The 18081-nt window shown below is 38.4% G+C and overlaps 1 protein-coding gene across 1 annotated transcript in view; it reads left to right on the top strand.

Moving 5' to 3' along the window:
* Positions 1-18081, top strand: part of LOC139718344 (dynein axonemal heavy chain 3-like) — a 128112-nt gene that overhangs the window by 12046 nt on the left and 97985 nt on the right. The window contains exons 3-6 of the mRNA XM_071629822.1: positions 2586-2757; positions 3814-3970; positions 16196-16608; positions 17447-17585. Of these exons, the coding sequence (XP_071485923.1) occupies positions 2586-2757; positions 3814-3970; positions 16196-16608; positions 17447-17585 (881 nt within the window). The remainder of the gene's footprint in view (positions 1-2585; positions 2758-3813; positions 3971-16195; positions 16609-17446; positions 17586-18081) is intronic.

Raw genomic sequence — 18081 nt, 5'->3', positions numbered from 1 at the left:
TTTGAAGGCATCCTATTCTGTCTAAAAGCCATACCCTCATTGAAGTAGTTTATTTTGACTCCCAGTTCTGACCCAGGGATGACATTTTAAAGTTCTTTCTTTCCAGTGGAAAAGGAGCTTATGAATTATATCAAGTTACTTCAGTAGGACCCTATTATCATGATTAATGATAATATTAATGATGATAATGATGATGATGATGATGATGATGATGATGATGATGATAATAATGATAATAATAATAATAACACACACGTACACATCGCACAATATACACAGATATCACTATTGGTAATTTTTTTTTGATAATTTCAATGTGCGTCCATGTGCATTGTGTGTGCCAGACATGCTGTAATGTGTGTACACACCATAGATTAAAGTATTATCATCTTACCAAGATTTACACTGCAAACTCACGTGTGATACTGTGGGATTTCACAGTCCAAAGTTTGGCTAGTTTATATAAAATTGGGATATAGTAATGCTATCAATTCTACGATTATCACCTGAACCATGAGTTCTTAAGATTATTTTCAAGAGCAATGTCTCAATTAATTACATAGTGCATGCATGATAGCAAGGTTTGACTGGAGATTGGTTCATTACATGGGGCCAACAGAGGGTCTATCATTGAAATTGTCTTAAACCAGACCTCTCTTTGTTTACAGTCATTTCTTTTGGAAGTTGGGCCAATTAACATATTTTGTGAAAAAAAAAGAAAGTCTGAAAAACAATCCTGGAATCATACAACATGTTGTAATGAGAGTGTTTTGTTGCCTGTACAGGCATTGCTATATTTGCAGCAGATTGATGCAAGTTGTGAATATAAATTTCTGTAGCAACTTGCTCTAGAAGATTGTATTTTGGCTGAAGTGAAGATAATGCTTGTAGAATGATACTTGTTTTTTTTTAGCATTTAAAACAATTGTAATTACATCATTTGCAGCATAATATATGACATTAAATGACATTTGAGGCAGGTTGGATAATAATTGAACATAAATACAGTATAGATGTAGAATTTGTTGACTAAATTGTTTCATTGAGGAAAACAACCAAGAAATAGATTTTATTGTATCATCTGACATTTGATGACATGTGCAGAATTCATCATAATTACAAGCTATTTTTATTTTGAAGGTGAAAAATAACATAGTTATTGATGGTATATTTTTTCCAACCTGTGACAGTAAATTGTGTATGAATCAAATATCAAGTGTTATAAATAGGTCAATTAAGTTGCTGTACTCTGAAGGAAGAAGTAACCTTTGAAATCATACTAGCAGTGCACCTTTCAACTTCAACAGAATCACCAACTGCATGTATCAACATACATTTGTTAGTGTTACAGAATGTGAGTCTGCATAGATTCAAAGGTTACCCCCATGCCGTGGTCGTGCCGCAGGCTGTCATTCTGTCTGTCGTCCTGGTGGTGGTTTACTCTGTTCCCATAGCAACCAATGAATTACCCAGCCTTATCAAAATTTTATGAGTCATCGGCTCCTAGACATGCTCCATAGATTCTTGAAACTTAAAAAAAGAATAAACGTTGAATAACCATATTGACGCTGAATGAGACTATCAGTATATGATTAAAGAAATTGCATGCTCCTTTCAATAAGTATTTTGTACATGTCTATTGAAATGGATTGGAATGGAATACAAACAGAAGTCCTGGAAAAATGTAAGAGCTACTTCCTGTTTCATTTTTGTTGAATTTTATCTTTTCTTCTCATGCCCTCTGTCTTACTTTGTCTGCTGTTCTCTCTTTTTTTGTAATCTCTTCCTTTCAAATTCTTTAAACAACTTGTGCCATGAGCTCCAATGGATTTTGAGCTTGCCAAAAGTTCTATCTATACCTTCTGTAATGTGCAGTGGGTCATTTGAGGTGACTCCTTTGCTGGTGGGAATTAGTTAAAGGGATGGTATAGTATTGGCAGAGATGACGATTGGGCTTTTACCTTTTTGCAAGATACCAAGAAACCACTTATGAAATAATACAGAACATACCATGTTAAGAGGAATTTAAAGTTTATTAGATGAAAATTGGTTTTGGAATAGCTGAGACATCCAATAACAAAGTAAAACAAAGTGATCTTACTAAAAGATGGGCCCCACCTTTTATTAGGATTGCTCTATTTTGGATATCTCAGCCATTTTTAGACCAATTTTCTACAAATATTGAATCCCTCATGGAATTACATGCTCCTTCATATTTCATAAAAGGTTTTTCATCATTTCACCAAAAAAAATGTTAGAAACATGAAGATAGGTCTTAACCAAAACTATGCAATCCCTTTAAATTGAGGATGTGTTGCTTGGAGTCACTGAATCCTCCAGAATGTACAATGTATGGCAGTGACTTGAGAGGGGAGGGCTCAAGAAAATGAAAATTGTTAAACAAATGCATGATATGAAGAGAAAGGAGTGAATATATGGTTAAATTCAAATAATGTTGATGATACATTGTTATATGCTTTTTTTGGTGTGGTATAAATTCACTTTTAAAAAGGTGAAAAGAGTGAAATGCTACAAAAAGGTAATGTTGACAATGTATTGCGTTTTGACTCTGAATGTACACGTAGCCGGCATTCAGCGAGAAACCAAAGATCGTGCAACCTGGAGCCTTCACCAAAGCCGCTCCTACCAAGGAGGTGAAACACAGCCGGCGGGTGAGCGACGCCATCGCCAACAACTACACCCCGTCGGCTCGCAACCTGACGACGTCATACATCTACGAGATTGCACGGAGACACGGTAAATGATTAATGAGGCATTTGCACTCTCGTTAATGCATGCCTGTGTGCGTCTTAATTAAAAGGAGATGGAGTTTGGTGCAACAGGTGGTGTTTATGGGTGTTGATTGAATAGACGACACCTGTCTTTGAATGCTCAGGGCTGTGTCTTATTAAAGACTGGGACTCCTACATGGTAGTGAAAGCCTCGACTCTTTCATCCTATCAGCAACACTTTGAATATATAATTGTGTTGAAGCCAGAGTAGTTTTGATAACGGCATTGTCTTCGAAGAAAAGCTGTGCAAACATTGTTCTGTATGATATACTGGATGATGCAAATCCTCAAAATCAATTTTGGAAAACCATTTCAAACAAAACAGAAGGAAAAATAAAAACCTCATGTACTTTTAAAAGCACTAGTATGAATGTGAGCATGTTGGATGACTTGATATAAAAGTGCAAATATTCTGCACTTGGGAATATATCTACTTTATTTACAAATACACGTAATATCCCATACATCATATGATTATTTATAATGTTATCATTATCATTGGCATTTTCATAATCACCATTAACATTAATACTTGATGAATTGTAGTGAGCATTAGAACTGTCAACATCAGCACTATCAATGCCATTTATACAATGATTATACATTTTTAAACCTGTATCCATTATGTGAAAGGGAAACTTTACATGGGCAAAGTTTTTTTTTTTTTTTTTTTCCCAGCTGTGTATAGGGTAAGTAAGCAAGCGGAAAAGTTATATTTGTACAATGCACATTTTTTTCTAAGCTCAAAGAAATGTGAAATGATTATCTATTTCTTATTTGATTATGGATAATAATGTGCAGAAAAAAATCTCAATGATTGTGCAACCAAAGCATATTTTTCAATGCACAATGATTTGTTGCCATTTGATTAGAGAAGGGAGTTTTATTGTTGGATACAATGTAGGTTTCTCTGTTGGTCATAATAAGCAGTTTTATGATCTTCATATCACTGTGAATGATGTCTGCTTTTGATGCAAGATACTAAAAACTGTTTGCAATTTGCCTGATGTTTTGATATCAGATCGACCACACATAAGAAATGGAAGGAGATCCCCATCACCGAACCACAGGATTTCATCCCCTACCCGCAGCAAAGCACACTTATCGCACCATGTCACTAGTGACCGCATGTCGCCCGACAAGTTCACCAGTCGTACCACGCCGTCCCCGAGGAAAAGGTCAGTGATGCTCAATTATCAGATCTGAATGACTCCAGAGATGCATGAAATAAATCTTGTATAGGGCCATTTACCTTGGCAGTGAAAAAAAAAATGCAGTAGAAATGATGTAATATAAGCCGCCCAGAGCATTGCCAGAAAAAAATAATTGCATACCAGAGTGTGATTGTCTTAACTTGGCTTGATGTTTGCTGGATTTACTTGCACTGAACATGCTCACCACTGAAAAATCAAATCATTTGTCTCATGACTTCAACTTGATGTTTGGATTCTGCCCTGTGGCAACACAAAATGTGCAGTGACCCAGCCAAGCTAATGTTACTATAGGGCCTACACTTGTAAATTTTTGCTTAGTCCCGTACCAACGGTGGGGCTAAGGGGGGGGGGGGGGGGGGGGGCCTTAGCCCCACCGTTGGTACGGGACTATCCTTAGCCCACTTTCTGTTTACACTCGTTTTTGCCAAAGTGGGCTAGCCCCACCGATAGTCTGGTACTATCTGGCCCTGCAAAATAGCAGGGTTAGCACCGCAATTGCGGTGCCAAGCAAGTGAGGGTAAACAGAACGAAAAAATAATCCGGGGCTAAGCGACGGAGACGAAGTCCGACCCCCACTGACCAATCAGAAACGAGGTAATCAAGTGCTGCCGGTGCGTGTGTGTACGTGTACAGTGCACAGCGTAATCATGAATATTCATGTGGTTTGGAAAGTCTGGGGCTAAGAAATACGAGTGTAAAAAGGTCAGTTTTCTCCTTAGCCCCGGACAAGAGATAGTACGGGACTAATTGGCCAGTGTAAAAAGCTGAAAAAATTGGTCAGAGAAAGTCCGGGGTTAAGAAACACAAGTGTAAAAAGGGCTTATGTCATTTGCATTGGTACAGCAGACGGCCAAGCCAAGTGTGCGTGCACAGTATTGAAACAAAAAATTTGATACTTGAATTTCATTTCCATAACCTAACAAGTTTTTGTAGCAGTGTGAGGAAAGGAAAAGTATATATTGCTATATTTACTGTTGAGATATTTCCCCAAATGAGAGTGGCCCTCATAATGGTGGTGACAAGCTCTCATTGAAAGATAAGCAGTATGAAGAATTTCTTTGAAGTTAAATGCCTAATGTAATTGTGTTCCTTTTTGTTTTGTTTTTGTTTTTTGTGTTTGAATCAGTTTCCTCCTGACAAAGTGTAGTGTGAATGTGTTTGCTAAACAGTGTCAAATGCTGTTGTGGAAAGGCTTCACTCTACAGGGGATACCAAATTTGAGAATGACATTGCTTGAGTGACATTTGACTGATGAGACAGTATTTGGTATTAAATCATCACTTCAAGCCAATACTGCCCTCTCGATTGCAAGTACTAGGAGTTATGAGATATATAGAGGAGGTAATCAGCCCAATTCAGTATGATTATTGAGTGCGATATCTAAGTCAACATACTGCGTTTGCTAGCCACAAATATAATTGTTACCCTTACAGACCTTGTACCCCCTTCGTCTACCCCCCATCCTCGACGTCCGGGTTCATGTAGCTTTTCTCAATTTGAAGCAAGTGATCGCTATTGCATTGAGCACAATCAGTGATGCTTGCTCCATGTCTTTTATGGGGCTTGGAAGCACTGGCTGCCTTCTTGCCTGGTTGCTAAATAGTTACGGCAAATATTGTGCTGTGAGGGCCCATTGTGATGGACGCTGGGGTCCACCGAAACCTTCAGAATACAGCACACTGCAGCTGCATTATCCTGGAAGCGTGAAAATGGGGTATCGTCAGGTGTACAGTCAGTGTAGCATACAACCACAATGTTTTCTGATGTAATTTATACCTCATAGACCTCAAAAGTGCATAGTGTAGTAGTAGGATGTAATTCATTAGAGTGCAATCTTCACAATGTAAGCTTCATCCTAGCTGCACTGAGGATGTAAGGTTTGCTTTTTTTTCCCCTCTCTCTCTTTTTCTAATGTTTCCCAATTGATTTTTGTACTCTGTGCGGGAAGAAAGAGATATGTATCTGTCCGTTGTGATTTCTGTGATACCGTAAATCAATTATTTCTCTGTGCGCCAGCCTTTAGATATTGTGACTCAGGTCGCATGTTGATGACATGTCTTTGTTTGTAGATAACTCTGAGCTGCAAAATTTTATGATTGTTTCATGATAAGAAGTCATTCAGATTTTTTTTTTTGTGTGTGGGGGAGGGGGTGGGGTGGGATATTGTCAAGAAGTTGCACGTTAGCTTGTTATCTGTGATGATATACTGTAGATAGCTCAGGGGTGCCAAATTTTGTGATTCTTATATGATATGAAAAAGAGTTTTGCTTATTACTATCATAGAACAAGAGATCAGTATACAGATTTTGTGTCATTAGATTTGCAGTGATCCTTAGAGATATAAAAAGCATACAAAAAACCAAAAACAACAACAACAACCCAAAATTGATAGCAGAGGATTAATCAGCAATTTTCATCAATCCTGGAACAAGAGAGCTCTAAAGTTTTCTTGTGTCATAAACCGTAATGAATTATTTTGTTTTTGTCGAGAACTGGAAAAGAATAATGTCTTTTGTATTGTTATGTTCTGATTAACTTTTGATATCATTGTAGTGCTTTCTTTTGACTACTTTAGACTATCAGTCACTTTGTGAAATAGTGTTCGTAGTGTCTCCAGTGTGCAGACGGACAAAAGTATGGAAGGAGCAAGTATCAAACAAAAAAAAGAAGAAAGAAAACAGAATCTATTTGACGCGACACTTGTGACTGAATACTATGGTGAAGGTACCTATGGGTGAAGTGAATTGATTGGGTGAAGATAACAGTGATTTCCCCCTTTTTTTTTGACATGGCAAGGGCGTGATTTTCACTTTTTTGTTGTTGACATGGCAAGGGTTTTATGGTGAATGAAGGAGAATTTGTGATCAACCAGGTATATGAGAGTGAACAACTTTTGCTTAGATATAGAAAGGAACATAGAAATGAAACATGTGTAGCTTCATTGCTGATGAATTTATTCTTTGATACCAGACTCTAAAACATCATTCATATGTGGAGTATATTGCACTCTGCAATATGAAAAATACATCATGTTATCAAAAAAGGACAGACAAATTGTACCTGTTGTAGCTGCATTGTCATCTTTTCAGAAAAGGAAATTTCCAGTATTCCAATGAGATTGTTTTCTCTAAATTGACAATTATCATCCAAAGTGGTAGCAAATTACTTGCAGTAAAATGTCAAAATGGTTTAGTTAAACTTGTACAGAGTGAGTTGTTTTCTCTACCGCACAATCTACTCTTATATTTTTTTTTTTGACACACATTGTACAGCACTCCTTGTGTGTATTTTGCGCTTCTGAGGCTGCCTGTAAACCAACACTGACCAAGAGTCAAGAATACGCTGCCACTTGTGTCTTGATATCAATTAACGAGGAATTAAGTGGGCCATAGAGCATCGAGTGGTATGGGCAAAGTGGACTTCTCGGCAGTCCGGACAGCTCATTTGCATGTCAAAATGAGATTCCCAACGAGTCTTTGAGTATTGATGTATTGAATGGTTTTCTTTAGGAGTATGCAGGATTTTATCCTTCATCCCTCCCTGTCTTCCAGCTGTGTTGATTAATTACATAATATTGGATGGCCTTGAGATTAATACAAGGAAATATTGGACGAGCTTTGCACAAATATTGGACGAGTCGAAGACGAGTCCAATATTTTGCTTAGCGAGTCCAATATTTCCTTGTATTAATCGAAAATAGGACATTCAATATCATCATTATTATCCTACAGAGGATTTTAGCAAAGAATGTTTTCACTTAGGCCTACCCTTCCTGTCTCCGACTCCGAGTGCTGTATGGTCTCCTACTGTGTAGTGATCCTGACATGGGTACGGTATACATGTTGATGTAGGTCTACACTCTTCAGTGCAAGTTCTTCAGTCTCTGATAAAACAGTGATCTATGTATCCAAGGTAGCCGTCATGTTACTGTTAGACCGAGATCTAGCTAATTTAGACCAGAATTAGATGTATTTGTATCCGAGATGTGAGAAACAATTCACGTCACATCTACCGTAGATTGTGAAAGATCGAATTAGGCTACTACCACAACTAGTAGAACTGTAGTCCTACGGTAGTGTGTACGTACACGTCGCGGTACAGTAACTGTATGCATATCGCGCATGCAAATGCAAGCGGCGGCCGGCTATATGCATGTTTTTGTATCGCGCGCGGGGTATCTAGCAGTAGCGCTGAGCATGCAGAGCTGCAGATTAATCGTCGCCTTGCGCCTGCTGCATGCACCCAAAAAAAAAAAATGCAACTTGTTTTCATCAAACCTAAATTTAACCTCCTGTTATGAAAGTGATATTTTGAAAAATTGTATGAAAAACAATTTTAACTGATTGATATATGAAATTTGTTTGTATAAACACAGAATTTTAGAAGAAACGATATTCTAGTTAATTCGTGATTGACCAATCACAGACGTTTTTACTTCATATTTCAGGTCATCTCGTATACATCTCAACCAATCACGGTGCAGTTTATAAAGACTTTGGGGAATCCCCCTCTTGCCGTCCAATATTTTAAATATTGGTCGCCTCGGCAAAAAATATTGGTCGAGTTCAACAAACTTTTTAAGTGGGTTGGAGGTTATGAGGTGCGTCGACAAAATAACACTTGTATTTGGGCTCTAAAAATCCTCTGTATGGATAATAATGATTAATATTCAGTTCCATTCATGTTTGGGGACAGGATGATAGCCAAGGTCCAATAATGACTTGAGCAAACAACATCACCAGCAGTGCTGGCAAAAAAGTACCGTACTGCGAATATTGATGGTGGTGACAATGCCATGGGTATCATATTGTGATGGCAGGGCTGCAACTGCCTGATTCGTTTAGAAGGTTGTGATAATTTCCAGCCAATTACTTGTAAATTTCTGAAGAGACCCTGAACACTGTCTTGTCTGTGAAATATGAACTTGTCCGCCTCTGCTGAGATTATGAACATACTCTAATCAAACGCCTTCTGGTCCTGGAATAGTGTAATTAAAGGCTCGCAAGCCTCGTTATCATGAAAACAAATTAGTTTCGCGTGGGCTTTGTATAATGAGCAGAGAAAATGAAGCAAGATGTTAGGAGTGTTTTGTGATAGAAACAGTACTGGCTGCTGTCAATGATGAATCTTGTTTAGGATGAATATCATCTTTCTGACTTACAAATATAATAATTTTCTATTTTTTTATCAATTTCAAATTATTTTCATAACTTCTTTAAGAATATCATACAATACAACACAACTATCAAGTAAATGTGTAATACCAGGTGATATTCAAATGATCAAAAAATTGCACACAAATAATTAGACTAGCTGAAGTTTATCCATTAACAACTTTACTTGTAATACAAATAATGGCCAAACTTCTGTTGACTTGATGATCAACACAAAACATCAAAAGTAAGGAACAAGTAGAATTGAAAGAAATCTAGTGGACGCATTAAACATTGATATATTACACTTGTAACTGGAAGAATCTTACGTCTTCTCTAGATTTGTAAAAACACCACTTTGATAGAAAAGTAAATACTTTCTAGCTCATTTCTAGATTTTGTGAATCATCACTTGCCCAAGCCCTATTGATATGAATATCTTGTAGAGAAAGTCCCCATTGAAGTTTTGGCACAATTGTATGCATTGATGATTTGTTGTGCTTCTTGCTGGTGGTGACCCATTATCCAGGAACCTACATCTATTGTTGTCCCACTAATTCCCTCTGGTAAAAGTGGAGAAGCTGCAAAGCGAGGCAACCCTCTCTGGTCCAGCATCATGTTGTTGAATATATATACATGTATCTGCGGAGGGTCAAGATGTTTTCGATTCACCATCATTGGGATACTGACTTCAGATGAGGATGTTTTGAGCATCTTACAGGCCTCACTTTGCTCACAGTTAGGAGCCATGCCCAGGGAGGTCAGTGGAGGATTGTTAGGTTGAGTCTGAGTGGGGTCCAATATTTGCTCAACCCCACCGACGCCCATTGAGAGAAAATCTTCCCCTCGAGCTCTCCGTCTCCAAAAATAGAAATAAAAAAAAGCTTGTGCTATTTGCCCTCTTCCTTATCCTAAACGGGTTCTTAGACATTTGACGGCCAGCCAGAGTTAACCCTTCTTCATCCTCACAAGTCCTCTCCCATTGTTAGCATGGGCTAAGCAACCTGATGGGATCTAGGAGTGTTCGTTATGGATTGAACTGCTGTAGTCTTGATACTAGTAATTCAGACGCAGAGCAACTGAAAATCCCATATCATCCATCATGCTCTCAATGATATTCTCTCTCCACTTTGTATTGATGCTTAAAAGTTCTAAACTCAAAAGTTAAAGATTTTTTTTTCTCTTGAAATGAAATGTGTGCAATTTGTGACTCATTGGATTGGCCAATGCTTGAAGTAAGACAAGCACAGCATTTTGAAGTTAGGAAGTGTCTCCAGACTATGAGCTAGGTCTTAACCTTTTCATCACCATGATGTCAAAATGCCATTGGGGTTTGTGTGCAAACAAGCTGCCAGCAGTACTCACAAAGTTAACCAGGTTTGTTTGCTAATCATGAAAACACAGCACTCACATGACAAAAAGTGACAGGGGAAAGACAGTGCAACTGAGGAGATAGAAAAAGAGAAGATAAGGCACAAGATGAGCTTGTGAGATGTATAAATCCACAAGACTTACTTCAGAATAATCATTCATCTGTAGGCCTATACTTTTGGTACCTTTTTATGCAGTGGTCATTTTTATCCGAGTCAAAATCCGATCTCTGACAAGTTACCCTAGACAACAAAATAGGTGATTGTAATCTTATTTCAGGATGTTGGTATTCTGAAAGGACCAAGGATTTACGTGCTTTGTGAATTTTGAGCCATTGAATCATTCAAATTGTTACATTTTTTGGCAGACAAATGCATGTACGTGCAGAAGTGAAGATAGGTGAATCCAAAAGAATTACACAGTCTGTGCATCTTGAAGGTCTAATTTACCAGGAATTTTTATGCGGACTTTAGACATCTCACATTTTATCTCAACTACCGTGGATATCTATGTAATGAATGAAAACTGTGTTTGCACATCAGTGGTTGGTTGAAAATTGCATTTTGCATTGTGGCCTTGTCACTGAGTTGCAAACTATAGACTTCATACCTCACTGCATGATCCATTTCTTTGAAGGGCGAAAACCCAAATGATAGAATTTGGTCTCAGCGAAGGGACATAATGTACCCATCAGTCTACTTGGTAAATACATTTTACGATGTAAGGTCATAGTTTGACAAAGGGCTATTTGCCTTCATGTTTACACTCCTCATGACGACCACCATCAAACATGAACTATCAACAGCTACCGATGGGCGAATCAGCACGATAAGGTGGCCTGTGCAAACCCAGTGCCCTTGCTGAAATGGCATGTAATGGCTGTTGTAAAACATAGATCTTGTCCATTTGATTAGGGTTCATGATCTAACAACACAACAGGCAAACATACCATTGATTACCAGACCAGTGTGTACAAGTAGCAGCACCAAGCTGCAAAGTGTGTTGTCCACAAGTTTACTGGCATCTCCCAAAACAGCCACACGATCAGTTTAAAGCTGAAATGTTTTTTTGAAGATCAATTTCTATCACCATAGTTATTTTTCTCCCACAAGGCAATGAGAAAGTATCACAGAGATTCATTTAGTGTGCTTTAACACAGAATATCTACACCTGTAATGTAACTGAGAGGTATCATATCAACTGTACTTTTGAAATGTCAACAAATATTAGTCCCTTTGGAAGTGCATGGAAATGATGTGAAAACTATTCAGCTGGATTCAGTGTTTTTCAAAGTATTTTACTGATATGTGTATGTTTGATACTTATTGCTTCTAAACTGTCTTATCCACTGCTGGATGCACACATGCACATACTGTATATAGTGGGTATAGACTGGCTATATTATTAGACATGCATAAAGGTGCTAGCGATCAAGTGCTCTATGATACATCCATTGCACTGAGCAGTGTATTATTTTTTTTTATACAAAGCATCACCATGGCGAAAGATTGCACAAATGTTGTCCCTTTTATGGAGTTATTAAGGAATTTTGTAGACAAAAATGGATGTAATATACATATGTTTGTTTTTGTTTTTTAATAAGTGGTATATAATCCAACATGGTGACATGGCATTTGATCCTGCAACAAGTGCTCAGGTCTGGTTTTCTTTAAGGTCCTAGGGTTAGGGTTGTGATAGCCAAGGTTTAGTTTGATGTGAGGATTAGCATTAGGGTTGTAGGGTTATTCATGTTTGTGGGTATAGAATTCATGTTTGGCTTGGCGTGCAGATATTTCATGGGAGCAATCGCAGGAACAAAGGTCATGGACCCTGACATACATACCAAGAGCAAAGTTTTTTCTGCTTAGGTACTCTTTATACCCCTCTCACGTTCAAAGCTCCAAAATGTCATTCACATTGTATGCAAAGATGCCAGTGATACCGAGAAAGTTAAGAGTGAGAGGGAATGAGACCACCACCACTCTTAATGTTGGGGGGGGGGGGGTGGGGGGAGGACATAGAGGGTCAAATGGAGGGTGCTGCTGTTAGTAATGAGCGATGAAGACAAGAGGATGGGACCAGGGTGTTAGGCTAAGATGTCTCAAGCGTTGTCTCTGTTTGCTAGCTATTCAGTTCTGGCCTCCGTTCTGACCTAAGGGGGTGCCAAAAACTTGTTAAGGTTCCCCCTCTCAAGATGCCCTCCCAAGATGATGCCATGTTATTTGCATTCTACTTTTAGCTCAGACAGTGCCCTTGGCAAAATTGAAAAAAAAAGAGTGACCCAGTTTAAGATAACACCATCATCAATCACTTTTACATATTGCAAAGGAGATTTTCTTTGTCGTTGTTACATCAAAGGGTGTGTACAGTTCTGGTCGAGGTGAAGATTTGGCTTTTAACGTTTTGTGAGATATTCAGAAACCACTCTATGAGATGTCAAAGAGCATGCAGTTCTAAGGGGTATCAAAAGTTTATTCGATGAAAATCGGTTTTGAAATGGCTGAGATATCCAAAAACAAGGTGAAACAAAGAGATACTAATAAAGTTGGGGCCTGTCGCCTTTTATTATTAGCACTTTTTTGGATATCTCAGCCATTTGAAAACCAAGTTTCATCAAATAAACTTTGAATCCTTCTTAAAATTACATGCTCTTTCATATTTCATAAGAGGCTTTTCATTATCTCACTTAGAAATGTTCAAAACATGAATCCCTACCTCAACCAGTACTGTACAGTCCCTTTAATGCTGACCGAGTACATATCTTTTATTAGTCATGTTGTTGTCTTCTAAATGATTAATTCAATTCAGTTCAATTTTGCAATTCAATTCAACTTGGTTTTATTGCAAATCAAAAGAAAGCATAACAGTAAGTCCACAGACTACATCAATAATAGTACCATGCGTACAGAGTAAAAGTACATGTATGATTGCAGAACATTCACAGTTAATGAGAGAAGCAGAGGGAAATAGTGGCTGCTGATCTGAATATCCAGGTTCTGATGACGATGATGATGATGATGATTATCATTATTATCATTCAGGTAGTTGTTATTCTCATGCTTTAAGAACTTGTGTGGAAATTTTACATATCACCATTTTTTTCAATCAATTTAAATATCTTTGCTGTATTAATCAAAGAAAATAATATGGGACATCTTCATGTACATTTAGAGAGCACATAATATTGTTGGAGTAGGCAACTAGGATGTATGATATAAGCATACATTTTGGAGTATAGTGTACTCAGTGATAAGGGTTTCTATATGTTTGAATGGAACGAGAAACCTGAAAAGATTTTCAATTAGGAATCTCCAGACATGTTATGAGTTTGAAGCACCTTGAAGAAGTCGTGATAATGATGCGGCATCATAGAATGCAATTAGGTGGAACCTTTCAATGATCCCCTCCCTAGATCACACCCCGAAGATATGATGCCCTTTAAGTACAACTTTCCTGTTTGCCTTTGAAGGTGGCAGGTTGTGGTTTGAAGTGATTGTCATTGTCCTCATGATTAATCCTTTGTGTGCCTTGAGTGCTGATAGACACAGAAAAACCTGTAGTATTGTACACACTGTACAAAGTCCCTAGCACTGAAAGGGTTAAAGTCTTCCCGCTATGATTTATGTGTATTTATTATTAAAAAGAGAAAGTCATTAAAGTTCAATTTACCCCAAACATTCAGTGTATGTGTAAATTCAAAGCATTATCTTGTCTGAAAAGTATACATTTTCTCCATTTGTTACTGACATATTTCAAGGGTGATATTATTCCAACTGCCTTCTGAAGAAGGCAATCAAATGCTCTTTTATTATGCATATATACAGGTAGCCATAAATATGAAAATATGTGGGATTCTATATTTTCTTCCAGATATCATTCTATTACTGAAGGGTGCACACTGACACTGGTACGACGGTCCCTGACCAGTACAAATTACTGTCGGACCAGTAACCTTTTCAGGAATGGACCAGTAAAAAATAGAATAACTGGGTAGGCCTACATGTACGTGCTGGTAGGACGAACAGGTCGGATCAGTAGAAAAATGATTAAGTGTGCAGCCTTGACTACTGTGACATCACAGATTGTTATAGCCTTCTTGGCCAGCAATGATAGTACATTGACTTAACCAAAACAAAAATGTGTATCTTCTGAATGGTTGTGTGATTTATCTCAAACTTTGCTCATGTGTTCTGCTGATATCTCTGCATTACTGAATCTACATACCGGTATGTATTGGGATTAACTCTCCCTTTAAAACTTTAATAACTACATGTACATGAAGGTAGAAAGAAAATCATTAAAGAAACTACATTTATTGTTAATTGAATTACTAATACCTGTTTACCCAGATCAGATTTCACACTAGTCTTCCCCCGATATATGATAATATTTTGCAGCATACCTGGATTTAAAGAGTTTTTTTTTAATGAATTGGGCAGTTTACACAAATAAGGAAGTAGAAGCATGGGTTGATGACTTTATATAATTTACTACCTTTTTTTTTTAAGTGATACATTTACTCATCTAGTTTTCTCAATGAGCGTGTTTCTACTGAGCGACGAAAATTCGAGGTGATGCCAGCCGATGTGTGGTGATACCGGCCGATGCCGGCCGATACCGGCCGATGCGTGGTGACACCTCGAATTTTTCCTCAGTAGAAACAGATCGGGTAGTGGCCGATGCCGGCTGATGCGAGGTGCTCCGTCGTCCATCTATTGAGGTGGTCGATGCGAGGTGACGCGAAGAACGATTCTCAGTAGAAACACACCGGGTAGCGAAATTCGTGGTGTATCGGACGTCTAGAATTTCTCCCCGCGCTTTTCAATCGGTTCATCGCACACACTCCTTCGACACATGTGTACAAAATACGTGTGTACACACAGCGACCGTGTTCGCATCATGTTTTGTTTGTACCAACTCGCTTGTGTATGTGTTATAGGCCCTATACGTTACGTTACATGTGAATTGTGGTGTGGCATTCATCGTCTATTGTTCGCGTGATTAACAGCCTAACTTATTGCATTACTAAGCCCTCATCACTTACTTGATTTTACACCGCGTTATTTCATTTTACATTGTCTCGAATCGCGAGAGTACGACATTAGTATGTCGCAGCCTTGAGAAAATCTCAACTGGACCCTCGATCTCCAAAGATTTCTCATCAGTCAGTGGCATGATACCAGTATGTTAGTTCGGGGTATATTGGATGGGAAGACGAAGAGAAATGGCTAATCAAAAAATAGCCGACGCAGTTGTAGCAAAGCAGGCAGGGTTCGGATCATATTAACAGGCAGTGCGCGCGTACAGTGTGACCCAAATCTGTGACTTAAAAATACCTGACTTCCGGAATCGCTGCATTTGCACGTCACCTTTGCATCACCTCGTATTTTATCGCTCAGTAGAAACAGCTCGAGTGGTCGTAAAATACGAGGTGCTGCGTTGGACAAAATTCGTGGCGATGCCAGGGATGTGAGGTGCTCTCAGTAGAAACACGCTCAAAGTGAATTTTGTTCCCCAAAGTGAGAATGTGCTGCTTTTATCATGTTGGACTGATGAAGTCATGGGTAAAATACACAAGTTTGAACTGAATAAGTCTATAGGACAAATTGATGAAGTTGTTTTGATGTGCTTCTTTTCTTTGGATATGTGTTTTCTTGCCTTGTAGCCCAAGATCAAGAACAGTTCCTCCTAGCCACAGTGACCTGAGAAGAAGCCCTAGTCAGATGTCTAGTCACAGCAATAGCACAACTATCGTACCCCCAGTTTCCCAGCAGTCCCACTCAAACAGTCCCTCCAGTAGAAACAACCCACTCCCCCCTATCAAGACCCCTCCAGAGAGCCCCAGGGCGCACACAGAACATGCAGTCAATGGGCACGAACGGACCAGACCACTCACCTCCAGGGATGGGCGGCACGGGATGAGAGCGACTTTGAATGGCAGTGCAGGCAGTGACGGTGTCATGGCTGACAGTGGCCATGGGTCGTTGAACGCGGTTCAGTCGTCGCCGATTCTGGTTAATGGGGTGCCGAAACTTGATCTGAGATCGGCAACAACGACAAGTTCAGAGAACAGTTTCGGTGAGCACTGCTTAATGGATTCAAGGAGAAACACTATCTGTTTTTAATCAATCCCCAGTCTGGGAGAGTGATGCTGAAAGATTTTTTTTTTTTTTTTTTTTTTTGGGGGGGGGGGATTATCGACACCTTCAATGTACAAAGAACCTTGTTGTCATGATTGCCACACATACAGCAACGTTTACAAAATGTAAATGCCAGTGACAGCCTGTTTAATTTTAGCAGAAGGCAAATGAAAGTAATGCAACTTTAGTAAGATTACATTAGCTGTCAAAAATGTAACATAAGTTGATGCCAGTTGCATGCTCCCTTGAACCAAGAGATAGCTAAAGGATCTACTGCTATTTTTTTTTTGTGTTAAATGTAAAGTGTGTAAACTTTGAGCACTAAACTTTAAACTTTGAGGATCTACTGCTATATTTTTGTTGTGTGTTAAATGTAAAATGTGTATTAAAACTTTGAGCACATGCATTTGTTTCTGAAAATTAGTCTTGATAATTGCGTATTCTCTATCAAAGTTATGCCTCAAGAACTTGCTGTTGTCACAAATGAGTTAAAAGGTGATATCGACAATGATAACATTCAGGTGACAAGTTAAAAGGATTATTCAAAGAAGATTAGTTTGGACAATTTATTTCATTGCTTTCACAGACTCTGCATAAATATATTCTAGTTCTAAAAATGCTTCCTCAGCACTTCGCATGATCAGATATCAGTATTCACCATATTTGGCAGCCATACTAACATTCATCAGTTCTTGGATCATGCATAAGCTCTTTTCTGGGGCAAACTTGTCAGAAAAAGTGACCGAGTTCCTTAAAATGTGTGTACCCCACAACAGATGATGTTGACCTGCCACCGTGCATGCGAATGCATGACTTGGAGACAGAGGCGGTTCTCAGTGTTGAGTTTCCATCGTACACTTTCTCCACACATGGCCTATCAAGGCCTCCCACGCCGGAGGAACAAGATAAAACGAGGTGCGTTCACATGTTTAGTTCCCTGTAATTGACCAAGTGACAGACCAAAACTTAATAGATGATATTCTATCCTGATATATTTGTTTGTCTGAAAAATCAGAGAAGTGGATCAGTGAAAAAAATTGGAAATGATATCAGACACACACAAAAAAGTTATGAACTTTAAAAATATACAGAGTATTAAATTCAAATTGGCAACTCTGTGTGATGTAGATGTTGAGTAGCTCTCTATTTATTCTGTACACACAATTTCACTTAGTTTCATATTTCTTAGATATTTGAGCACCGACAGAACTTATCCATAAAGGACACACAAACACATATCACTTTCAATATATGCAAGAACAGATTTGAAGATTTTTATTTTTCTCAAGAAAATGTTCTTTTTTCTTCTGTTTTACCAACTGAATGGAGAGGTGCTCAATGCCTACACCACACAGAGTTGCCCATTTTCCTCACTCTCTAAACCCTTAAAGCACCTTTATAATTTTTTTTT

The sequence above is a fragment of the Diadema antillarum genome, unplaced genomic scaffold (genome assembly GCF_040938485.1).
Source record: "Diadema antillarum isolate AM-2024a unplaced genomic scaffold, OU_Dant_1.0 scf00000093, whole genome shotgun sequence".
NCBI classification, from domain to species: Eukaryota; Metazoa; Echinodermata; class Echinoidea; order Diadematoida; family Diadematidae; genus Diadema; species Diadema antillarum.
Note: the sequence above shows the minus strand (reverse complement) of the source record. Positions and strands in the feature narration are given on the sequence as shown.